The sequence below is a fragment of the Pipistrellus kuhlii genome, unplaced genomic scaffold (genome assembly GCF_014108245.1).
Source record: "Pipistrellus kuhlii isolate mPipKuh1 unplaced genomic scaffold, mPipKuh1.p scaffold_m20_p_4, whole genome shotgun sequence".
Taxonomy (NCBI): Eukaryota; Metazoa; Chordata; class Mammalia; order Chiroptera; family Vespertilionidae; genus Pipistrellus; species Pipistrellus kuhlii.
This window is the reverse complement of record NW_023425540.1, coordinates 36,854,910-36,882,122: the sequence shown is the minus strand read 5'-3', so window position 1 is coordinate 36,882,122 and position 27,213 is coordinate 36,854,910. Positions and strand designations below refer to the sequence as shown.

Here is a 27,213-nt window from a genome sequence, read left to right as displayed (position 1 = left end):
ATCTGACTTGCGATTCTTTTTCATTTTTTGTCCAAACGATTTTCCTTTGGCTTGTTTTGACATCAGGTATGTTTTACAGGGGTGTCTTGCTGTAGCCTTTAAAAAAAAAAAAATCCTCACCTGATGATACAGGCAGTCCTGGGGTTACATCGGACTCCATATACGTCATTTCATGTTTACGTTGCCATCTCTGATAAATACTGATTAATATAGTACTTACCCTTGTATGTGCATATGTGCTTTATGTTTTTTATTATTTACCACAAGTAAAGTCAGGAATTGTTTTCTTTCTTTTAATTTTTTTTTACTGTTTCACTTCATTACTGCTGTGTATGTGCTTCATGTGAGTGACGTAGGTGCTCATTTAGGTGGGTTCCAACTTAAGGCAAAAATTGCATTATGTCACACCGTAGGAACGGATATCCGACATAACTGAGAACCTACTGTATGCTTATTAATTTGAAAGAGAGAGAGAGAGAGAGAGAGAGAGAGAGAGAGAGAGAGAGAGAGAGAGAGAAAGAAAGGGAGAAGGAGAAAGAGGGAAACATTTGATTTGATAGAGAAACATCGATTGGATGCCTCCTCTATGTACCCCAACTGGGGATCGAGCCTACAACCCAGGCATGTGTCCTGACCGTGAATCAAACTAGCAACATTTTAGTGTATGAGATGATGCGCAACCAACTGAATCACACAGGCCAGAGCATTGGCCATTATTTTGTTAAGATTTCTGCTCTTCTTTCTTCTCTTCTCCTCTGGGACTACAATATTATGTACACTCTTTCTCTTAAGGGCCTCCCACAGTTTTCAAGGGCTTTCTATACTCTTATTCTTTTTGCTTTGTTCTTCTCTGACTAAATAATTTAAAATGATCTGTCTTCTACCTCACAAATTTTTTTTTCTTTTGCTTGATCCTGTCATTGATGTTCTATATTAATTCTTTAATTTTATTCATTTTATTTTAAGTTCCAGAATTCATTTGGATTTAAAAGTAATTTTTATTTCCTGGTTAAACTTCTCATTTTGTTCATGTATTGTTTTACTGATTTTGTTGAGTTGTCTTTCTGTGTTTTCTTGTAGCTCATTGAACCTCCATCCATAAAACAACTATTTTGAATTATTTATTGGACAAATAGAAAATCTTCATTTCCTGTCGTCATTTACTGGAAGATTATTGTGTTCTTTTGGTGGTGTCATTTTTCATGTTCCTTGAAGTCTTATGTTGTTGTCCTTGCATTTATTTGAAGGAGTAACCTCCTGTAGGCTTTACTGACTGGCTTTAAAGAAAAAGACCTTCTGACATCCTTGTTAGGGATTCTGAGGCTTTCTTTAATCTTTTCTATATATCTTTGTGCTCCACACTTTTTTTTTGTTTCCTCTTTGGTTGGGGAATGCCTTAAGATTGTATGCCTTCTCTTGAGCCTGCAAAGCCAGACTGTATGTTGTCAGCCTCCTGTTTATTTTCTCTTGAACAGTGCTGAATGCTCAAGTTCAAGTGCCTTCTCCCAATTTTTTAGTCAAGCAGGCTTTTTGCACATGCTCACCAACTGTCTGCAAAGCCTCACTCTCACCACTATCAGAGGCATGCATGCAAGGAAAGCCAGCTGTAGGTATGGATGAGGTGTGCAGAGCATTGGGAGTGCCCAGTGGCCAGTTTGAGGGATCCATAGGTTATACATTTCCTGTAATTCATTGGTGGGCTTCCTGATTCAGTGCATGAAGCAGTTAATAGGCTCCATATTTCTTTGATGCTCTCTGAAAGTCATGGCTGCTGTTCTCCATGGCTGCATGTGCCACTTCCCAGTTGTGCCACACATCTCAGTGTTCTGGATGGTGAGAAAGAAGTGGTTCTCTTTGATGATTTCCTGCAGAGCCGGGGAAGCTGGGAATTTCTTCAAATCTCAGTTTTCTCCAATGAAGTAATCGCGGGCCAAGAAGATCTCTTTTGGCACTGAGCTAGTCTACCTTGGGACAGGAGCGATGTGGATAAAGTGAAACTGCTCTTCCTCCCCTATTGAATGCATATAATCTTGGATATTTTTGCTCCAATAGTACGGGCTTCTCTGCTGGACCCAGAGTTCCACAAAGGCACTCTTCTCCAGTGGAGGTTGTCTAAATCCATGGTCTTTGGGGGAAGTCCGTAAAAAACTGTTGGCCTGTCATGCTCATTATATCACTCCCTATTTTAATGTTTTAAGACATAATATAAAATTTATCAAGTAAGCCCTTATGAAATGTACAGTTAAGCAATGTTAAGTACATTCACATTATTGTGTAACCAATCTCTAAAACACTGATGATGATTTTAAAGTCAGATTTCCTTAGAACTTACTCCTTAAATTTACTCAATACTAATTTGTATGGGATCATCCATTATATTTCAGTTATTCTATAAATAAAAAATGTTCTCAATGCTAATCTAAAATCTAAGTTCCTTAAGATCAGGTACTATAAGGATTTAAAATAATTTTATTTATTTTTAAAATGTTGAAGTTTTGAGTAATATTCTAGGTTTCTACAACAGTGTCTCACAGTACCAGCTGTACCAGTTAATAATGTGGATTTTTTTTTCAATAGATGAAGTTACACATATGTTGAAATATATGTCATTTGTATGTATGCTATTTTGTTGTATTGACAGCAAGCTTCAAAACTTCATATGTCAAATTTCGTGAAGGTGTTAACATCATAGTTATTTTTAAATTAAAAATTTCAAATTTTGTGCCAAAAAAAGAGCATTTGTGGAAAGTTTTAATTCATTATTTTATTTTGAAGTGCTGCTGAAAATTATCATATACTTTGGGAAGCTTATGGTGAACATGCTCCATCTCAAGATACTTGTGAACACTGGTTTAAATGCTTTAAAAGTAATTATTTCAATGTTAAAGACAAAATATCCAGGTCAACCAAAAAAGCTTGAAGACCAACAATTACAAGCACTATTGGATGAAGATGCTTGTCAAACTCAAAAACAACTTGCTGAAAGATTGAACATTGCTCAGAAAATAATTTCTGATCATTTACAAGCAATGGGAAATATTTTAAAGGAAGGAAAATGGGTGCCACATCAACTGAACAAAAGACAAATGGGAAACTGAAAAGTCATCAGTAAAATGTTGCTTCAATAGAATGAAAGAAAGTGTGGGGTTTTTTTGCATAGAATTGTGACTGTTGATGAAAGTGGATTTATTTTGAGAACCCCAAATGCACAAAATCATGGGTTGATTCAGGTCAACCATCAACATCAACTGCAAGGCCAAATTGCTTCAGAAAGACCATGCTCAGTGTTTAGTGGGATCAGGAAGGTGTTGTGTGAAACCATTAATACTGATCGTTACTGACAACAAATAATCAATTTGAACCACACTTTGATCATAAACAACCAGAATGTGCCAGAAGACATGGCAAAGTAATTTTGCTTCATGATAATGCACCATCACACACTTCAAAACCAATTAAAGACACGTTAAAAGATCTTGCCTGGAAAGTATTAATTCACCTGACATATTCACCAGACCCTGCTCCTTCAGATTACCACTTGTTCCCATTGATGGCACACTCACTTTCTGAGCACCACTTCAAAATGTACAAAGAAGTGGAAAATTTGGTCTCTGAATGGTTTGCCTCAAAACAAGAAAACTTCTATTGGGATGGTATCCACAAATTACCTGAAAGATGGGGGATGGACATTACTTTGAATAAAGCACTTTTGATGTGTCTCTTGAAATTATCAGGTTTTATTTATAAAATCTGCATTATTAACTGGTACACCTGGTATATCCCAGTTCCTTTGTCCTTTTTATAAGTTTCAGAAGCATATTGTATATCTACAAGAAATCCTCCTGGGATTTTCATTAGTATTGCCATCCAGATCTGGAAGTTTCTTTTACTGGATCCAATTTTGTTAATGGTTATATGACTATGTTATCCATTTGAGCTTGCATGAGTTTTGTTTGTTTGTGATATTTGAGAAATTGATCCATTTTCATTGAAGTTTTTAAACTCATGTATGATTTATAATATTTTATTATTTCAATGTCTATAGTGTCTCTAGTGATGTACCTTTTCATTACTTTTTTGTATGATTACTTTTTTAATCTCTATGCATCTTGTATTGCTGAGTTGTTTTTCCTTTCTCAGTCCCTCTTCCCCATAGTTTTCTGGGTTTTATTTTATTTATTTTTTGATTGTTGAAAGGGGTCTGTGTGTGGGGATTAGTCTTAGGTAAAAGGTTTCCTTAGGTCATAGTTGAGTCTGTGTCTTTTTCTGGGCATGTGTGGTTACTTTCTAAATTTCTCTGTACATGTGGTTGCTTTTGAATGTCCTAATCCTTGAAAATCTCTGGCTCCCCAGAGGGGGAAAAAGGCAGTAGGGAAAAAACACACCAAACATGATATTTCTTTAAGTCCCCTGGAAGCAGCTTCAGTCTGTCAGGGTTGGAACACTGCTGGCCAGAACCTATGCTAGCCAAGATTTCCCCTGAAAGCTTTTAAAGAGTTCCACAATAGTCCACACAGTCTCTGACAGTATAATTGTTGTCATCTAGGTAGAGGGATGGATTCCTGATGCTTCCTACTCCTTGAGTTTCCCGGGGGTCTAGTATAATCTTATATAAGGTTTTTTCTCAGCTGTCCTAAAAGGAACCAGGGGAGAAACTTTTCACCACTGGACCAGTGCTTTAGAGACCAGAAGAGTACTCCTTAGATCAGAGTAATGAGGTAGTGGGCAAACCCCTAAATAATGTGGAAAATCAGGATAAAATTTAGGCTACCTGGGCAGCCATGTTGCCTCTCTTGAAGATTGTCCTTCCAGGACTAAAATCCTGGTGTTCTTGGGTTTTGTTTCACTAAAGATGAGTCCTCCCTTTCCAGGGCAAATCTCTAATCTTTTAGTCTGTCTTCAATGGCATGAAGACTGCAATTTGGGGCAACTTTATCCTGACCCTTGGAAGTGTGCCTTTATCAAGTACATTCAAAATGAATACAAAGATGAATCATAGGAAATCCCAGTTCTCTAGGAACTGTCAGCTAGATTGGGAAACTGCCCATAACCAGTATACATTAAAGCAGAACGTATGGCTTTCTCTTATTGGTGTATAGCATATTCTGCCTTGATCTAAAAAGTAGCAATTTTATGTGATTACTTTTTAAATCTCTATGCATCTGTGCCCAAAACATGTTTGTTGAATTAATGTATTGGTTGGGACACTTGTATTAGGTTCTCTCTAAGAATTAATTTATTGCTAGTATACTGATTTGAACCTAACAATCACACTTACAAATATTATGTGTGGACATTTATGGACATATTTATAAGTAGTTCCTAAGCCAATGATTTGGAAACTTTGCTACTCATGACTCACTTGAGGAATTTTCCCCAAACCCTGATTCCTATGTTCTAATAATAGAGATTGTTTGAATGAATCCAGGTAGAAGCCAGGAATAAATATAAATATAAATATATATATATATACACACACACACACACACACACATACACACACACACACATAATGGGTAATTATGATATGCAGTATGCAGCCAGAGTAGAGAACCATAGCACTTTGACTACCTAAGAAAGTCTAGTAGTCAAAATGGAGTGATGAAATATCCTCTATTCTTTAGGGATATTCTGGGTTAGATAGCACAGGGTAGTCAAGAGCACTAGTTTTGGAGTTTGGAGATTGGATATCAATCTCAGTCTATCCACTTCCTAGCTGTTAGCCTTTGACAAACTACCTAATCTTTGAGTTTCAGTTTCTTTATAAAATAGGGACTATACTAGTAGGGCTACTGTGAGGATTTATGTAAAGCCTCAGGACAGTATCTGTACTCTAGTACACTAAATGTTGGCCAGATTTATTATGGTGTACACAGGCGCCATTGGATTAGTCCAGATGTGGACGGCCCTTTCTCCAGCCAACTCTTAAGAGCTCCTGGTCCCCAGTCTAGTAAGGATGCAAGGGGACTACTAATTGGTAAGCACCCACTTGACTCAGGTGCTGTGCCACACGCATCCACCAGGGGCCGCTCAAGCTACCCAAGCTCTTGTGCAAAGTGGGCCACGCCCCTGCGCCTGCTCACTTAGAGCCTTTGAAGTCTCGCCCGTACCCCAGCCAGCTGTGGGCTACAGCTCCTCTATTGGCTGCTGTAAACCAAGCCTCTGTGGGGTACGGCAGCGCCTGGGGGACAAACATCTTCCTGCTTCTGTGGATTCTCCTTTGCATCACTGTGTTCTGTGGGCATTTCTGGGGCGGCAAGTATTAGCAGCTCCCTTGCGCTCTGTGCCTGAGAAGTAGGAGGAGGCAGAGTTCGGGCCGACTGTGGCCTGGGCCTGGCAAGAGGCCTTTCCCCGATGTTGCGATGGCTGATCGGGGGAAGCCGAGAACCTCAGGGGCTGGCCGAGGTAAAGCCCTGGGTGGAGCGTGCCTGTGGCGGAAGCTTCGGTGGGAGCTGGGACCCTGAGTCTGGAGACGGTGGAGACGGTGTTGGAGGAGGGGCTTGCGTGTTGTGAAGCCAGGTTTCGGGCGGAGGAGGTTGGGTTGGGGGGTGGGGCGCCGCTTTTTATGGCTACTTTGTACTTTTGATGCTCCTAAGACGCTGAGAGTTAAATACAGCATCTTTGTTCCAAACGATGAGAAAACTGGAGCTGATGGGGTTCAACAACGGGCTCAAGGATACTCAGCTAGTCTTCTCCCTACTTAAGTCTCATATCCATTTTAAAAAGTGTGGAGACTGCAACTTTACATTTTTTTCGTTGACTTGGTGTCACTTCCCCTGATTGCTCAGGAAATATAAAGTTGATTTGAGGTTTTATACAAGAACCAAAAAAGATATAATTAACTTTTAAAATTAATGTTTTGCTTCAAAGTCAAGAAAAAATTATTTCCTAATTAATTGCTATTTTTTATTCCATAGTCAACGCTTTCTTCATGGGACTAAATAATTGAATAGACTGTAATAAGGTTTATATTTATAATGAGGTTTATATTTGCGAATATAAAAGTTTTGGAATTTATAAGTATTGAGGTGTGGAACTTATTTCATATGCCACCCAAGAATACAATTTGTGCCGAATTTCCTTTTATTTCTCATAGAAAATATGTTTTGACTACTAAAAATAGGAAACTTAGATTGTTGTAAATCCAGAAACCTTACTTCTCAGTCTTAACTTCCTCATATCTTTGCACTTGAAGCTTATTCTCTATTTTTTAAAAAAGCATTTCTTACTTGAAATTAGGTGTATTTAAGATAGGCTGAAATCCTGAAAATTATAGGAGAATTGTGTAAAGTTGAGTAGTCCACATAGGATATATATATGACAATTCAGTACAGGACTCATTATTTGATGAATCATAGAATTTGATTAACTAATTCTGCCATATCTGACAAGCTTTCATTTGTGGAAAGTAGTATATAGTTTTCAGAATTCTCACTTTTGATTTTCACTGCTAACAGGGCAATGCGATAAAAAAAAAAATACTGCTTTAGTGTGATTTTTTTTTGGAAAACATTTATGCATGTTAAGTTGTATATTTCATAATGTAAAAGTATTTCAGTTTTATAACTGCTGTGAATTTGTACATTATCTAAAGCAATGATTTGCCCTAAATTTTGCAAGAACTTTGAATCTAAGCTTCTAAAGTAAGCAGGAATAATTTTGTCCATTAGGGGACGTTTGGCAATGTCTTGAGACATTCTTGCTTGTCACAATTTGGGTGTGGAGTGAATTTCTATTGACGTCTATAGAAACTAGGAATGCTATTTAGAATCCTACAATGTACAGGACAGCCCTTGACAAAGAACTATCTGATCCAAAATGTAAATAGTGTAAAGTTTTTTTTGTTTTTTTTTTAAACCTGCAGTTTAGAGGGTAAGAACAGAGATTTTATAAAATAGTAGTGGGTTTGACTACAGAAATGGGGTTAATAAGTCCTGTCTTAGAGAGTTATCGAGTTATATGTGCTTTGCAGTATTTGGCATATGGAATGCCACCTAATACTCTGTAAATGTTAGTAATTATCTTTATCAATGTTATTTTTCAAAGTTGATTTCATTGAATTCATTGACTCTAAATTATTTCATTCTTTTATTCATTCAGCAAACATATAATGCTGTGTGTTTAATATTTTACCCCTTTGACCTGCAGTTTTGTTTCTGCCAAGTTTCAATTGAGAAACACATTTAAAAATATTGAGTTGGATTGGTCCATTCATTTTTTAGGTCAGGTTTATTGAAATATAATTTCATAAAATAAAATTCACCCTTTTTCTAAATTTATTGAGACTTGAAAACAAATTTATGGTGTGGATTTATGGTAAGAAAAATGTTTTGCCTTAAATTGGCAGCCAGTTGATATTAGGGGAAATAATACAAAGTAGGGCAAAAGTAGGTTACAGATGTGATATAGGAAACATGGTATTTATTCTTGTAGTATTATTTATTATTTTCCATACCAACAACTGTAAACCTACTTTTACCCCACCCTTTATGTAGTATTAGAATAGGTTTTTAAATGTTATGTTTTTAGATGTATACCATGCAGTTTTACTGCAGTATGCCTTTTATCATAAATCATTTTCTCTTTCTCTTTTGTTTTGTCTTTTTTCCCCCAATACAAGAAATCTCCTTTACAGACGATAGGTGAAGAACAAACCCAGAACCCCTACACTGAACTGCTTGTACTGAAAGCTCACCATGACATTGTACGGTTTCTGGTACGGCTAGATGACTACAGGTAAGAAACTCTATTCAATTAATTATTGTTTGGAAAGAATTCTTAGGGAATTTTATATCAAAAACTTCAGAATTAATCTCTTCTAAAAATCTCAAAACTGATCATTAGCAAAATTTAGTACAATAGAAATTGACCTCTGAATCTTGGTGAAATGGATATCCGAAGTCTTTTTTGCTCAGAAGTCAGGGTTTCATATCTGATGATTTGATCCTTATTTTTTGGGTTTTTTTTTTGACAGCTCAAATTTTTTTGGTGGTTTTTGTTGTTAGTTTTTTGGGAAGTGTATGACTTTAAAATTTGGGTGGAGTTATGTTAAGGCGAACTTAAATTTGACAAACAAATATGGGAAATGTTTAAGTGTCAGATACCTAAGGGAATGTAATATTTTTAGTGGCAGGTGAGGTAAGTATTTAATCTGGATTTGTTGTTATTGATGAAACCCCTTTAAAATTAGTATTATTCAGCAAAGGGAATAGATTCAATAATGTCATAATAACTATGGTGATATATGTTTACTAGAATTATTATGGTCATATTATAAGATAATAAATGTCATGTGTTATATACATGAAACTAATAAAATTGTACAACTATAAATAATAAATAAAATGCACATTATTCTGTACTACTTTGGTAACATATATATAATATTTGCAAATAGATATAAAGGTGTGTAGGTGTTTGGACTATAGGCTTAACTTATTACTGATCTGTTTATTAAACTCTTACTTAATTGTATCCTTATCCTTTGTAGCAAATATCACAATAACAATTACACAATTTAACTTTTATCTTTCCCTCTACAATATAAACCTCATGAGAGTGGGAGCTATGTTTTTCTTGTTCACCACATATCCTTAGTGCCTGGCACAGTGCCTAACATGTAGCAGGCAATTAATAGGTAGTTGTTAAATGAATTAATGAGTCCCCAGACTATTAAGTTATTTGCCATCTTAACTCCCTTACCCCATTTCTGTTGTCTTTATCAATTCTTCCACTATCACCTCTAATTGTCTCTTTTGCCTTTAAAACTGTGTATGTGTGTGTATGTGTGGTTTTTCTTTCCTCATTTTCTAAAAAATATATTTTTATTGACTTCAGAGAGAGGAAGGGAAAGGGAGAGATGGAAACGTCAATGATGAGAGAGAATCACCAATCGGCTGCCTCATGCACTCCCCACACTGGGGATCGAACCCGCAACCCAGGCACGTGCCCCGACTGGGAATTGAACGGTGACTTCTTGGTTCATAGGCTCAACCACTGATCCTAGCTGGGCTCTTTTTTCATTTTTTATTCCATGGTGACTGCTTCTGTGATTATTCCTAATTATGACTATCACTTCTGTTGTCTATTAACCTTCTCTCTGCTTTTCTTTCTTTTGTTTTTAAATTATTTTATCCTCCAGCTTTTATTTACGTATTTATATTTATTATCCCTTTTCTTTTTTTCTCTCTCCACCCTGAGCCAACTCCTTCCAGGCCTTCACCACTCTATTGTCTGTGTTCATATATGCATATTATCTGCTTTTCTTATGTTATTGGTATTTAGTTACCTTTCCCATGTGCAATGCAATTCTGATGCTACCTGGAGTTAGGTCAGATTTACAGGTTAAGGCACAGTCCTGCACGGCACTACCCTCACCTTAGTCACTAGCTGCAATCTCCAGGTTTCCAGGCCGCCCACACTTCTGACCAGTTGGCTATATTGCCACTTTCCCCTTATAATTTGCTAGAATGACCACCAGAACTCAGGAAAGCACTATACAGTTTTATTATAAAGGGCACAATCAGGAGCAGCCAAATGAAAAAGGGCAAGGTCTAAAAAGGGAGATCCTAAATGTAAACTCTATTACTCAGGATCCATCACCCTTCATCAACTCAGTATGTATCACCAAGAGAAAGCTCACTCAAACTTTGAGCATTCAAAGTTTTTGTAGTGGTTTTATACATAGGAATAATTAAATCATTCACCACTTGATTAAACTCAATTTCTAGCCTTTCTTCCTTCCCCAGTTTTGAGGTCAGGCTGATATCTATGGCTCAAAGCCCTAATCCTCTAATTTCATGGTTCATATTTTCCACATGGCTAGCTCCCACCTTTAAACGGTCTAGGGGTCCACCCTGAGTCACCTCATTAGTACAAACGCAGGTCAAGTCTGAGGAGTCCAGCTTCCTTCAGAAAACATGGACAGAGTCCAGCCAAATTATTATACAACTCGAGGCCCAATGTTGCCGCCACCAGCTGGGACTTCCTGTCCCCCAGCTGCTGGCCAGGGCCTCCCTTCGCACCGCCTTGGCCTGGTTCCGCCCACTCACCTGCTCCACCATCCTGCCACATCCTGCTTTTATTGGGACCCATTGGGTCTGGCAGCACCTCCACTGTCGCCTGTTGCTAATGTCTGCCATGTTCCGCACCACTCCCTGGTGGTCAGTGCACGTCTAACTCCCTATGGGTCAAAATCTCGCCCATAGGGACAATTTGCATATTAGTCTTTTATTATATAGGACTAGAGGCCTGGTACATGGATTCATGCACCGGTGGGGGTCCGTTGGCCTCTCGCAATCCAGGACCCCACCATGCATGGTCAGGGCCGGGGAGGGACTGTGGGAGTGCTCCAGGGCCCATCTGGCCCATCTGGCCCAGTCCCGATTAGCTGTACCCCAGCAGCAAACTTACCTACGTTTCAGAGCATATGCCCCCTGGTGGTCAGTGCACATCATAGCTACTGGTTGAAAGATTGAACAGTCACTTAGGCTTTTATATGTATAGACAAGATACTCCTCCTCAACTTTTGCTTGAAGATTCATCTCATATATATTATTAGTCTATCAACTTTATTTTTCTGTTGTGATATAAGCCAAACAAATTATAACATGTTAACCATAGTATAATAATCTTCAGCGTTTTTGGTAATGTTTGTTGTTGTTGAGTACGAAGAGATACTGTATTTTATTTAGTCATATCTTTGAAACTAAACATTTCTGGGAAGATAGGATATTGAGCAGTTCAAGTTTTCTTGTACCATATTTTACCATAGAAAATTCGTAGGTAGGTTAAAAAATGCTCGAATAATTTCTCAGGTCATAATCACTAATATAATATTTGAATCTTAAGGAATCCTCACATCATTTTGCCTAAAAAAGTTAAGTAAAAAATATGTAGTTTACTTTCAGGATGTAGTCTTTAACTCTTTATATAGATTAACTGCTAAGATTCCATGTTCATTGCTATCTGCCCTCAGACATGTCCTCTAAGCCATTCTGAGTACCTAGTTAGAAGAAGACTCCAGAAAAGGCCCTCTTGTAGAATAATGATTCTTGTCCAACTGCTGTTATCTGATTACATTTTCCTCACAGGGGTGGTCATGTATGATACAGTAAAGTTCTATAAACAGTAAAAAGCTATAGACAACTACACCAGTTATCTGTTTATTGCTCTGTCAAAAATCACCCCAAAATTCAGTGGTTTAAAACAACCATTATATATTTAGTTCACTATTTTGCAGGGTGGCAATTTGGGTTAGGCTCACTGGGTAAGTTGTTTTGTGTGTGTTTCCCCCCATCTGCATCATGGTTGGCTTACCTTGGTTAGGTTTAGTTATGCATCTGTGGTTAACAGGTAGATTGGCTGGGGCTGGCAGTTAACAGTGACTGGGCTCTCTCTCCATGTGAGTGCTCAAATGCTTGTTCACTTAGTGATCAGGGAGTTCTAATACCAGCAAAATGGCAAGCCCAATGTAAAACTTTTCAAGTCTCTGTATACTATTTGCTGTTGTTTCATTGGCTAAAACAAATCAGGAGCTGGCACAAATTCAGTACGTGGATAAATAAACTCTACCTCTTGAAGCAACTAATGCTTTATGCAAGTGATGACATTAGGAAGGAGAGGACTTTGTGGTTATTTTTGCTATCTAACAGAGTGAATCTAAATGTCTAAAATAAATGGGGGGGGAGTGGGGGGAGAATGCACCCTACTTTTTGTTTTTTTGCAATAAAGAAGAGATTACTACATGAATCATATTTAATTCTTGGTACTCAAGTCATTACTATGTCAAAATTTCCATGGAATTAAAATCTGAAGTTTTTCAGTCAGTCACAGGCCTTTGGAACTTTCAATCTGTGTATTGTTTTTAAAAATTTAATTTCATAGTGTATGCAAAAAATAACTGAAAGTCATTATTAATAAGAAAACAAAAAATCTACAAACTATTAATATTTATTACAAATAGAATTAAGAGCTTAATATTTTCATTCTTTAACAGTTTAATTTAGAATTATCTTCATCATTGCATATGTACATTATTTATGCATTGTCAAATTACCAAAATACCTTAAATAAACATTATATTGTTACACTTTTTATGTTTTTACTTAGTTTTTGTAGACATAGCATTCTAGTTTTTTGGTCAGCTGTTGTAATCCAGGTTTCACGCTTCAGGTATTTAGATAATGTCAGTTTATTGAGAATTTTGCAGAAGGATTTTCTTGTTTTCTTGGTGGCTCAGCTAAAATCAGTGAGTGGAAAATTTTCTCAGATTGGTTTTTGAAGATACCAAATAAATCCTGTATAACATAACAGACAGCTGCCTTTTCTTTTCTTCTTCAGTATTTTTTGAACATGAAGTGAGGGTCATATTGATTGGGAGATCACTAAAGAAGGCTAAGACTCAGCAAGAGTCTTCTAAAAAGTGGGCTGTGTTAAAATTGTATGTAATACTCTAGTGCTAAAATTATATATAATACTCCAGCATTTGACACATTAAACTAAACTGAGTTTGTAACACATTTTAAGAGTAGTTTTTTCTGTTGCTCATTTGACCATTCCTTGCTACTCTAGGAAATAGACAAGATTATATAGGATGGTGATCATGACTGGAAATGAATTAGGTGACCCGTGAAATGCCAGACTGGAGAACAAAAAAATGTGCTTCTAGAATGGCTGGTGAAGCTTTATATTCACAAGAAACTAAACAAACTCAGTATGGTTTGATAATTCACTGAACAAATAATATACTACGTCTTTAAGAAAATATTTTTAAGCTAGGGATAACTTTCCACAAACATTCAGATAAAATAAATCAATAGTCAAGATGGATTTCCCTAGGAAGCAGGCAATAAAATAGAGTTAAGCATGCAAAAAGTTTATTAAAAATATCAATATTTTGGGGAGAGAAGGGAGCAGGAATGAATACTTTTATAAAGTTTTTAAAAATTTCTATTTCAGAGAGGAAGGGAGAGGGAGAGATAGAAACATTAATGATGAGAGAGAATTATGGATTGGCTGCTTCCTGCACGCCCCCTATTGTGGATCAAGCCTGCAACCGGGGCATGTGTCCTTGACTGGAATCGAACCCAGGACCCTTAATCCCTTTCCAATTAAAAAATATGTAGTTCTATATTCAAATGCTATTAACAGACTGTCAGACTGTATTTGGCCAATTTCCTATCTACTGGATAATCTTTTAGCTCCTATAGTAGGAGATGTAACCAAATGGTTTTGAAGTGGGTACTAATTATAGGATTTGTCTGAGCCAGTGAAGACAACAGGTACATATGAGACTTTGAAACTGAATCTGAGAAATTTGAACTTGAAGTCCAGTTTTGGGTGTTAAAGAAAATGTTACTTGACTGAAATAGTGAAATTTTAGGAATCTTCTATAGGGATAAAAATTCAGGAACAAAATAATTTTTGTGTCCTAGTGTTATGGGCAAATATAGAATATGATGTTGGCTTTAAAAAGTAGAGTACTTTTACAGAGAAGGGAATAGAAATAATTAACTTATTGAAGCACATGGTTTATCTGTCACAAGTCAGGGTTTACTATAATTTTAAAGCAAGGAAAGACTTTAAAGTTTCTTTACAGATCTCCCTCATTCTTACATTTATTCCAGTTTATTCATTGTAACACTGTAAATGATCCCTCAGTACCTGGCACAGATCCTAGCCGGTATTCGTCAATATTTGCTAAATTAGCTTAAATAACTTAATCTGCATTAATATTAGTAAATCAGAATATCAGTAATAAGGTTTGATGGTTCTTGGTAATCTTAGCACTTACATGTCACCAATGATTTATTTTTTAACTTTTTTCCTCTAACCAGATTTGTATCTGCTGGTGATGATGGACTTGTAGTTGTGTGGAATGCCCAGGTGTGTATTGATTTTGTTGGATTGTGTAATAAAGATATGACTGTATAGTTGAGTATACATTCATAAATATTAATATACCTGCATATTAGTAGACAGACTAATTAATACTTGAAAAGGCATACTTGGGAAGATTTCATTTAAATTGGGAGCCAATATTTCATAATAGAAACTTTTTTAATAAAGATTTTTTTTCTGAGAAACAAATACCAAGATGTGAAAATAAAAGTTTAATCTTACCAAACAAAACTTACCAATAATTATGTAATGACTCTGAAAATGAATCAAGTGTTGATTTTTGTGGCAATTTTTTTTTCAAAAATTATGATTACATGATGTAACATGCTTCTCATGTTTGAACTTAAGAGCAATATAATAAAAGGCTTATTAAAAAAATACTTAAGACTTGACCAAATTTCTCTGATATCTCTCTTCATGACCCTTTGATACTCAGATTATTCTCTTTTGAAGTATCTGTCTTCTCTCATGGTCTGATCTGTCAGATCCTCATTTTTCAATGGCTTTGCCTGTGGTTAAAGGAGTTCTTTAACATGTTCATACATTCATGAAATCTTGTAACCTTGGAAAGATTTTCAATTTGTCATATTTACATTGTGTTTTATAGTATGTTTACTACTTGGGAAGTCCATGAGAGTCTGATGGGTGGGAATAGCTGTTGCCATTAAATAGAGTTGGAGTGGAGGCTAACTTTATGAGTACATTATTGGAGATAGATATATTTGTTGATACGTTATTGGATATAGATATATTTGTTGCTGACTTTTTTCCCCCTCCCACAACTGTATAACTGTGAAGTCAAATAACAAATACTTGGTAAGGAGCTGACTTTTTTTTTTCTTGCACAGCTTTTTAACTCTGGATACTTAAATAACAAATACTTGGATAAGGAGGACTTCCTATTTTTTTCCTACTGATTAAGTTACTGAAATTTTTATGCTTAATTTATCCAATTATATTCTTACAATCATATGGAAAGAGTATTTCTTTAAATTTTATATGAAATATGCTAAAATTTATATTATTTATCAGAAAATACTTCAAATTGTTTATGGCTAAGTAATTTCAAATAGAATGTATGCATTTTCTGCATAGTGATTCTTCTTAGTGTTGTTGAAGTTGTTTAACTTGTGAAATAATGAACCTGTTAACATTTCATTGGTATTTCAGACAGGAGAAAAACTTTTGGAACTCAATGGACACACTCAAAAGATAACAGCTATTATTGCATTTCCTTCCTTGGAAGCATGTGAAGAAAAAAATCAGCTCATCTTGACAGCCTCTGCTGATAGAACAGTTATTGTATCCTTTAGTCTGGAAGAGAGTGCAGTAGCTATACTGACTCAAGGGACCAGTAAATACATTATTAGTCTTTAGGCTTTTGGGGCCTGTTTGCACATTCCTGTTTAGCAAAAATGATTTTGTTCTAGCTTTCATAAAACACTTCTTAAAAGCATTAGGCATCTGAAAAGTATTAGACTGAAATAGCAGGTTAAGTTATATTATTGATAGAAACCCCATGAACTAAAACTGTTCTTTCTAGAGTTACTATTATATAAAATAGATGAAATGGAGAAAATGAGCTTAAAAATACTTAATATTCTCAGTTTGCTTTTAAATTTAGGGAAATAAAGATCGGTTGGACTGGGAAATAATTTACTTTGGCTTTTTTGTTTGTTTGTTTTCTGCTCGTTGTACAGCAAAGAAAAGTTAATAGCCCCAATCCATAAGAACCTTTTGAGAACCCAGTCTGACAGAAAAGTGAATTGCCATTAGCTTAGTGTTTAATATTAGTATTTAGTATTTAAAAATAAAATTTAAAAAGTATGTTACCTTTCTTTCCCCCTTTTAGGTAAAATTTTAAAATGTAATGACATTTTATAAAGTGCTTACGTGTGCCACACATTGTTTTGTTTTATATAAATCTATTTGATTTTTACAATAAGTATTTTTGTTCTCATTTACAGATATTAGAGGCAAAGAGAGGTTAAGTAACTTGTCCAAGGTCATGCGGCCAGCATAGGGTAGAACGTAAGCAGTCTGACTGTAGAGCTGAGTTCTGAACCACTATATAATAATACTGCCCTTTAAAATATTTTCCTTAGGCTGGCTAGTGTTTCTCAGTGGTTGAGCAGTGACCAATGAACCAGGAGGTCAAGGTTTGATTCCTTGTCAAGGCACATGCCCAGGTTTCAGGCTCAATCCTCAGTAGGGGTCATGCAGAAGTCAGCCAATCAATGATTCTCATTATTGATCTCATTGATGTTTCTCTCTTTTTCTCTTTCTCTCTTCCTCTCTTCCTCCTTCCTCCTTCCTCTCTGAAATCAATAAAAATCTATTAAAAAAATACTTTCCTTAAACAAATTTAGCCCCTTAAACTTTTTATAAGAAATTTGGATTTGTGAAGGCCATAGCCAAATGCTATGGATAACTGTAATCCTGTAATCTCTCATGACCTTTTTTTTTTTTTTAAATTACCATAGATTACCTTTGAAAAGCCTCTGCTCATTGAAAATTCTGTTTAACTAGCTTCAAGCATTAGTGAAACAAGTTTCAAAGTAAGCCCAAAGGAGTCAGTGTTCCTCAGGCTTCTATAAACCATATGTATACTTTAGGACACTTAAACAAGCTTCTCAGCAAAAGTGATTTCTAGACAAGTTGCCAGTAGGTGAAAACATTTTAAGAAAATGTTTAAATGGTGATAAATTGTGAGGGGATTACAATATTATGTATATAAGGACATAAAATTCACTCATATTTTTAGGTCAGGGTAGCTTTGTTGCTATTGCTCTGTTGAGGCAAATATTTTATTGACTAAAGCTCTTTTTAAATTTGTTTTCAGTATCAGTATAATCTCTGCAAAAGCAGAATTTAAAATGCTTTTTTATTAGACGATTCCTAAAGTACTACTTAGAGGCAATTATTACAATACAGTATAGAGATGAGTAGCTGGGGCAGTATCAGTATAAACAGTATAAAATGATGGTATAGACTGATTTTCTTTGCTGAATGACTTTGTTGAAAATAATTCCAGGGTGCTTTGCTTGCAGTTCTTTTACTCAGGTGAATTCTAAATTAACTCAGCTTGGGCCTTCACTATTAACTAAAATTTTATTAACTAAATGCTAAGTGTAGATTTAAAAAAAATTTGTCAAGTGATAGTCTTAAAAGTTTGTATGTACATACATATTTATACATATTTTATATATTATGTGAATGTGTTTTCAGATATGATGTAAAATGTGTATCTTACTATAGGAAATGGTGTGAAAAATTTGAAAATTGTCATACTCCTTAGGGTCAGACTAACGTTGGACATTTTATGAGAGGTCCTCTAATTATATATATATATATATATATATATATATATATATATATATGTAATAGGAACACATGGTTACTATCTTTTTTTAATCAGGATAACAGTAGTTAATTACTGTTATATATAACTAACAGATAATTATATAACAGTATAATTATAAAAGTAGTCTATATGGTGGACTATTTTGGAGAATAAACTTTAAAATTTAAACAGTTGCAATATTTAATGTCTATTAAGATTCAGTTTTCAGACCATTCTTCCTGTTGGCATTTTCAAATAGTTTGACAGTAAAATTTACCTGAAAATTATTGTAGCTTGTAAGCTTACTGTTCTAAGTTGATGACTCACTATATTAATTAATTTTTGTAGTAGTGCAAACATTAAATATTTTATGCCTTATTTCTACCTAAATGTGTGACATTTGTAACTTAATTATTGGAAAAGTTATAAGATTTGAAATGTTTAGAAATTATTTCTTAACATAAATTTAGGTATGGAATTGTGATACTGGCAGGCAAGTTCAAAAAGTGTCATGCTTTCAGTCTACTGTAAAGGTAAGATTATAAGTCAATATTTTATGGTAATAATTTTTTTGTCTGAGAAAAAACTGTTAAGTTTGATGAAATTACTTTTGTGGGTTAAAAAATTATTTCTCCTGCCCTAGCTGGTTTGGGTCAGTGGATAGAGCCTGTAATGATTCACATTACAGAAAAAGTTCTTATAAAGTACTTTTAGTCGACCTGCAGACTAAAGGTTCCCAGGTTCGATTCCTGCCAAGGGCACATGCCCTGGTTGTGGCTTGATTTCCCCCCCACCCCCTTTCCCCCCTCCCAGTAGGGACGTGTAGGAGGCAGCCAATTAATGATTCTCATCATTGATGTTTCTATCTCTCTTCCTCTCTGAAATCTATTAAAAAATATATTTAAAAAAATTATTTCTTCCACACATAGTTAGTTATTTTATTCTTCTAAGATTAGATTTTTAGAAGTATATATTTTAAATGCTAGAATGTTTGAATTTGAAGTTAGAGCAAGCGATGAATCTCTATAGCAAGATAAGTGTGAAATTGTAAAAAGAGGCAGTCCTTACAGAATGACTCTACAGCAGTAATTAGTATGTTTCTTCATACATTGAAATAAAAACATGGAATAATTTGTCCCTCATACTCTGGCTTCTATAAAGTCATAAAGATAAGATATGTTTATAATAGCTAAGATCTGGAAACAGCTCAGGTGCCCATCAGTAGGTGAGTAGATAAAAAGGATGTCCATTTACACAATGGAATACTATGCAGCTGTCAAAAAAGAAGGAACTCTTACCCTTTGTGACAGCATGAATGGACCTGGGAGCTTATTACACTAATTGAAATAAGCCAGTCAGAGAAAGACAAGTATCACATAATCTCACTTATATGTGGAATCTAATGAAAAATCAAACTGACAAATAAGATAGGACCAGAGGTATGGATACATAGAACAGACAACAGACTGACAGATCTCAGAAGGGAAGTGGATGAGTGGGGAGACTGGAAGAGATTAACTAAAGAACATGTATGCATATATGTACAGCCCAGGGACACAGACAGTAATGTGGTGATGACTAATGGCAGGGTGGGCCTGAGTGGAGGGAAGCAAAGGGCAAGGAAAGGGGGACATCTGTAATAGTGTCAACAATAAAGAGAAATAATTAGTAGGATAAATTAGTCCTAAGGAAAAAGATGTTAGTTGCTTAGTTCCAAAACAAAATTTTATGGGGCTAATTGGTTGCTACTATTAAGTTCATTCATTTTACAGTTATTAATTGGGGCTTATTACATGAGAGGAATTCTGCTACATGTTGGAGATACAGACTTGGATAACGCTTGGTTCTTTGATGCCTATAGAAGAAATTACCTTAAATGTTCTCAGAAATGTGTCTTTCAATAATGTGGGCAAGTTTGGAGAAAGATGCTAGTAAAATGAGATAATGTTTTCTTTAAAGATAACTGATCTCTAAATTGGAACCAACACTTAAGAAAACAAACAAAAAATCAAAAAACCGAAAAAGAATTGCTGTCTGCCAACTGTCTTGTATATCACTTTTTTCCTGAAAGGCAGTGTCTCTGGTAGCCATCTCATGCTACTACGCTCTTCTAGTTATCAATTTAGTAAAGTTTATGGGGAAGAAAGTGCCATTTACTGTATGCTGTATCCAATTTAACAATGTACTGTCTTTGAAGAGGCCATTTAAGTACTGACTGATAAAAAATTTGACAAGCTGATCCTAAAATTCATATAGAAGTAGGGTAGGACCTCTTGAAATAGAAACTGCGATGGTTTTTTCCAACCTTTATTATTCCAGCAGTTTTTTATTTTTATTTTTTATTTGATTTATTTTTTACAGAGAGGAAGAGAGAGGGATAGAGAGCTAGAAACATCCATGAGAGAGAAACATTGATCAGCTGCCTCCTGCACACCCCCCACGGGGGATGTGCCCACAACCAAGGTACATGCCCTTGACCAAAATTGAATCTAGGACCTTTCAGTCCGCAGGCTGACACTCTATCCACTGATTCAAACTGGTTTAGGCTATTCCAGCAGTCTTAAAAGTAATCCCAGCCTATGTCAGGCAGAACCTTGTCCTTTTTGCTTTTATTCTTCTCACTTGTTCTAGCCCTTGTGCTCACTTGAATCAGTGGGTGAGGAAAGTGCTATTAAAAGTGTGGACTTTAAAGTACCATCCTATCTAATAAAGAGGGAATATGCTAATTGACCCTCACATCATCGCAAAGATGTCAACGTCCACAGCCAATAAGGAGGAAATATGCTAATTGATTGCCATGCCCTCAAAGATGGTGGTGCCCACAGCCAGTCCCCTCAGCCCTGTTGGGGCAGCAGGTGTGTGGCAAGGCCTGGCCAGCCCTGTGCGCCTGCCTCTGGAGTCCCCCAGCCCCTTTAATCCCCCAGCTACCCAGGGCCAGCCTGAGGTGCAGGCAAGCCTCAGATGGCAGCTGCTCAGCCACCCAGGCTGATTGAGGCTCAGGTAACCAGGGCTGGCTGAGGCTTACACTGACAGCAGTGGCAGCAGCAGAGGTGTGATGGGGTGTACCCTTCTCCTGATTGCTGGGTTGCCTCCTGCCCCTGAGGGCTCCCGGACTGTGAGAGGGATAGGACAGACTGAGGGATGGCCCCCCTCCAGTGCATGAATTTTTATGCACCAGGCCTCTAGTTAAAGATAAAGGACTTCTACAGACCTTAAAATACTTTCAGTATTTATGATATTAATTTGAAGATACATAAAGACTAAGGCCATATTTTCAGTTTTATTTAAAAAAGCAGCTTATTTTAAGCCTTGTGTATTAGATGTCTGTTATTAAATAAAAAATTACCTCAAAACTTAGTTTCTTAAAACAAATACCTCACAGTGTTTGTGGTCAGTAAAAGAGAGCAGCTTAGCTGGATAGTTCTGACTCAGGATGTTGTCATCTGAAGGCTTGACTGGATTTGGAGGTTCCTATGGGACTCACATATTTGGGAAGTGTTGGTGGTTGTACAGAGGCTTCACTTTCATGCCAGGGGGTCTTTCTCCATGTGGCTGCTTGTGTATGTTTGCTCTAGAAAGAGATCTAAGAGAGAGCAAGGAGGAAACCACCAAGTGTCTCATGTCTTTGTAAGTCACACACTATCCTTTCTGCCACATTCTGTTCATTAGAAGCTAGTTACTTCATAGAGCCCACATTCAAGGGGGGGTAATTAAGCTTCACTTTTGAAGGAAAGGGTATCAAAGATTTGGGGACATATTTTAAAACCTCCAATGAATGCATGAACTTCTAAACTTACATATATTTCTCAAATTTTGCAGTGTTTAACATTTCTTCAGAGACTAGATGTTTGGCTGTCTGGTGGGAATGACCTATGTGTGTGGAACCGAAAATTAGATCTCCTATGTAAGACCAGTCACCTTTCTGATACAGGTAAAAACAAATTAAGGTAACTGTGAACCAAGAGTGACAGACTCTAAAAGACACAGTGAATCTTCAAAGAGATGAACACAGGGGTACGGAGGCAGTACTTTTCTTTGCAGTTCTGAATGTAACATGTAGCCATATTCTCCAGGTTGATTAAGGGTTGCGTAAAATATATTTTCATCTCAAATTGGAAGGAGAAGATTTCCCTCATTTTGGCTTCCTCATCCCTTTTAACAGAATTTCTCAAAGTGGTTAAGAAAAACTTTTAATATATGATCAGCAAACTCTAAACATGTTGATACCTGAAAGCACTTTTGTGGCTTTACAATAGCACTTTAAAAAAAATTTTTGGGGATCACTGGTCTTTCAATAGATTTCTAAGGATGACCTCATTTTACATTTGGTTTTAATAAAAAGTTTATTCATGAGTAAATTTATTAACAAAGTTCTATTTTCTCAGAATTCTGTTTACAGACATTTTTTGTTTTAACAGAAAAAAAAAAAATCAATTTTGACTTCTATAGATACCAATGATTGTAAAGAATAAAATTAAAATTTATTCAGGGTAAAAACATTTAAGTATATATGAGTAAATTTAAATGACAATAACCTTGAAGTTATGTGATAAACTATTAACTATTTCTGTTCTAAAAGTAATTGAATGAACCCATGGACATGCTATAAAAAATATTATTAATTATTGACATCTTAAAGGTAGTAGAAGCTCTGTGAATTGAATATATAGTTCATAATTGAAAATAGCTTATTTCCACATAGATAATATAAAACTAGAGGCCCAGTGCACGAAGATTTGTGCAAGAATGGGCCTTCCTTCCCCTGGCTGCTGGCACCGCCTTTGCTCTGGCCTGGATCCGCCTTTCTTCTTACCCACACTGCACCGAGGCTCAGTGCGGCTGGGGTGGCGCAGAACACCTGCGTCATCGCCATGGCAACGATGCAAGTGTCCTGCCCGGCCCCCAGCTGCTTGACTCCTGTGTATGCAAATTAACCTGCCATATTTGTTGGGGTAATTTGCATACTCACTACTAATTGGCTGGTGGGCATGGTGGAATGTTGAATCTGATTAATCCAATTTTGTAAATATTAAATTAATTAAAAACATGTTATTTAAAAGCCCCTTTCTTAGCCGTTGACTGTTGGCTAACTCATTTACTATCAGGGAACCCACTCAGGATTCTTAAATTTAAATTAAGAAAAATGCCAATTTTATATCTCCTTTGAGCTAAATATTTTGTAAATGGTGAGGGTGATTATTTTAAGGGATCCCTGGTAAATAAGTTTACTACAATATAATGTTCAAAGAGTATATCCTCCCCTTATTAGATCAGTAGTCTTCCAAAGGCCTCACCCATTTTTCACAAAATCATTTTCTGTGTATAACCAAGCAAGTGTGATATAGAAAATGGTGTGTGCTTTATTGTGACCACTCCCTTTATTGTAAATGACTGACATAAAACTGAGAATGATTTTGTTTTTTATGTAACTATGAAGAAAACGATTTTACCTTCGTTTTATATTTCTGAAGGGATCAGTGCTTTGATCGAAATACCTAAGAATTGTGTTGTGGCAGCAGTTGGCAAAGAACTGAGTGAGTATGACTCCTTTTTTATTCTATTTTATTTTATTTTATTTTAAACTAGAACTTGTATACACATTTTGGAAAGACTAGTTAATATCTCATTTAAGGAACATCTGCCCCTGCCCCAGTCTTGGCCTCCTGGGGTTGTTGAAGTGATATGGAGACCTAGCTATTTTCAGGATATTAAGTCAGTTTTTGTCTTACCCATGTTCTAACATAGCCAAGTGTAGCAGCTAACATCACTCCTCTTATGCCAGAGAAGGCCTTAGATCACATATTCCTCTCTGTTGCTGATCTGTACACATACTAGTACACTTATTTAACAAACATTAACCACATGAAACAACTGTCAACACTTTTAATAAAATTATACCTGCTTTTTCACTTAGTAATTTTCAGGTTGGTAGCACCCATAGAAGGATCACTAGAATGGAATATTCTTGAAGTTAAGCGCCTCCTTGATCATCAAGATAATATTCTTTCATTGGCTAATATCAATGGTAAGCTCAATGTGTAAGTGCTTATCTTATGTAAAATTCTATACTTGTTAACATAATCTGTTATGAGCTTCAGTCTTGTTCCAGGGTTTCTATAATTATCTTCATTGAAATAATTTTGATTAGTAGGGTGGCAGTCTTTTATATTGTGAAATTCAAGGCAGTGGAACTAATGAAGTTTCCTAGATTGGTAGGGTAAGATTTAGGCGTAAGGAGAATAAAGTGAGGAGAGAGAAGAGATGGAGGAGAGCATCATCGTGGGCTCTGTGGGATGATTGTCGTAGGCTGTAAATACTAATGCTTGGTAGCATTTTGGCATTCTTGGCAAATGGTTCTGGTTAGTCCTAATTGTATAATTTATACAGCAAGTACATACTTACAGTTGAATGAGTAGGATTTAAGCAATTGTTTTCATGATTGAAGACTCAGAAAATAACACCAAACTAAGTGAAAGGTCTGCAGAAAATGAGTCATATCTGTCCTTCCTCAAGTTTGTGAATTTTGACTTGCTAGACTTCCTATTTAGCTTCATAATAATTTAAAAAATATTTTGTATTGATTTTTTTTAGAGAGAGGTGATGGGAGAGGGAGAAAAAGAGAGGAGGGAGAGGAGGTGACATATATATATATATATATATGAGAGAGAGAGAGAGAGAGAGAGAGAGAGAGAGAGAGAGAGAGAGAGAGAGAGGACACATTGATGTGAAAGAGAAATATTGATCAGTTGCTTCCTGTGCATATCTGGACAGGGGACTGAACCTGAAACCTGAGCATGACCTTTTGGTACATGGGACGACTCAACCAACCAGGGAAGCTTCATAATGATTTTAATGAGTGTCTCTGTAAGCCCAGTCTGACATCAGATGGCAGGATAGAATCCCAGTCAACAAATCCTGCCATTTATCTGGTTCACTTTCAAATAAAGTGACATATCATCAGAGTTATTCTCGATGATCTCTGTTGAGGTCAGATGAGAGGCCTTTTGGGTGGCTTTACTTCTGTAGTCTGGAGGAGTCTGTAAGAGGGTTCTATAATAGATGCCGTAATATGATAGTGGGAGGACTGGACTGTACCTCCTGACCTAAGACCTTTTGAGCAATACTTTGCATAAACATGCCAAGAAGGGAAAGGGGTACAGACAGCACTAAGGGTAGTCTCCATTTGTATGCCATTTAGTCACATTTTTCAGTCCATCAGTGAGAATGTCTCTTCCATTTCCACAGTCCTCCTCTCCAATAGCCATCTTCTTGTACAACCCAGCTGCAAAGGACTAGACTTGTCTATGGTGTTAGAAGTAACAATGTTGGGAGCACTCCTTTATTTCTCTCTGGGGGCTCTTTTTCCTCTCGCCATGGATGGCAGCACAAAAGGCAAATTCTTATTTGAAAGATCCTCTGGCACTGAGCAATAAGCTCCAAGGCCTCAGAGCTGCTGGAAAAAGACAGCTATGTTCTGACCCATTGAACTGGTCATGCCTAGTTGTCTTGTTTTAGTCGAAGCATTGGTACCATTGACCCAGCATGGTTCCTTAATAACCTTGATGGAATATTACTGAGGTAGCCTTAACTTCATGGTACTTCTTTTACTGTGTAATATGTTGAGAAGTTTATAACATTTTTTTTAATTGTTTTTAAAAATATATATTTTATTGATTTTTTTACAGAGAGGAAGAGAGAGGGATAGAGAGTAAGAAACATCAATGAAAGAGTATCATCAATCAGCTGCCTCTTGCACACCCCCTACTGGGGATGTGCCCACAACCAAGGTACATGCCCTTGACTGGAATTGAATGCGGGACTTTTCAGTCCACAGGCCAACGCTCTATCCATGGAGCCAAACCGGTTTTGTCAAGAAGTTTATAACATTTTAACCAAGAAATCTTTCTTCAAGTATTTCTTTGCCAACTTCTTAAGGTGAAGAAAATGGAAAACTGAAGCAAAAAATTTAATGAAAACTACAGAAAAGCCCTAGTACTTTTTACTTTATAAACTCCATGACTGTAAATTTATGGTACAGATAATAAGGATATATAGGAATCATATATGGATGAGTAGTCTGGTAAGATGTGAACATGACATTGTGACAGTCTCATCTTGTACATAGGCATGTCTACCTTGCTGCAGATTTTGGCAGCTTTGAAATGATTTATGTTGTACAATTCTCAGCTCCACTCTCAGGCCTGCTTCTTTGTCCCGCCAATTCCAGTGAAAGGTGTGGCCAGTTACTGGGTTTGTAACTCACAGGGGAAGTGCATTTTCAGGGAGGGCCCCAGGGCAACCTTGGAATGGTAGACAAATGTGAATAATGAATACCATGTTGCCAAAGATATCTGAATTCCAGGCAGAAGTTTTCTAAGGCAGACCTACAAGATAAACCTTGTGTCTATCTTTTTGACAAAGGGCTCTAGGTATTTCATTTATTTTATTCCTTTTTGTGTGTGTGCTGATAGCATGGTAAAGTAATCACAAAGTATTAGTACTTGAGAGTGGTGGGTAGACAGATGCCAGGTGAGATTTTCATACTAAGTGACTTTTGAAAGTCCATCTGCATATAATACATGACCGAGGTGGTTTGGTGTGAAACATTTTGAATGACCTGTTTGGGAATATAAATTTACCCAGAGATAAATTGCATTGACTTAAGTGAGTGCCAGTAATTTTGTTTTTTGAAAATTTTCAAGTGGACACAAATACTTTTATCTATTGCATAGGCATCACAACACTTGGAGGATTAAGTCAGAGCAGGCAACTTTGTGGTCTCAGTAGGTTACATTAACTGTGTAGGACACATGCAGAGTTAGAGCCAAGGATCTTCACTCCTTATTTTCTCTAGTTCTTTTGTAATTTGACTGAAGTTGGAAAGAGGAGGATGTAAAAGGTCATAAAAAGATTAGTACTCCTTTAACTTTCTCACTATTAAAATTAGGAGCCTATTTCTTGGTTGGGGA

The 27,213-nt window shown here is 36.3% G+C and overlaps 1 protein-coding gene across 2 annotated transcripts in view; it reads left to right on the top strand.

Moving 5' to 3' along the window:
• The first annotated feature begins 6,132 nt into the window (after positions 1-6,132).
• WDR41 (WD repeat domain 41) overlaps positions 6,133-27,213 on the top strand; it is a 32,338-nt gene continuing 11,257 nt past the window's right edge. The window contains exons 1-8 of one of the 2 annotated variants that reach the window (XM_036409595.2): positions 6,136-6,405; positions 8,621-8,736; positions 14,838-14,886; positions 16,072-16,203; positions 18,715-18,777; positions 22,064-22,175; positions 23,716-23,778; positions 24,159-24,269. In XM_036409595.2, coding sequence (XP_036265488.1) covers positions 6,355-6,405; positions 8,621-8,736; positions 14,838-14,886; positions 16,072-16,203; positions 18,715-18,777; positions 22,064-22,175; positions 23,716-23,778; positions 24,159-24,269 — 697 coding nt within the window. In that variant the 5' untranslated portion in view covers positions 6,136-6,354. Of the gene's footprint in view, positions 6,406-8,620; positions 8,737-14,837; positions 14,887-16,071; positions 16,250-18,714; positions 18,778-22,063; positions 22,176-23,715; positions 23,779-24,158; positions 24,270-27,213 lie in introns of both variants that reach the window. The other variant, XM_036409596.2, reaches the window with a different exon arrangement.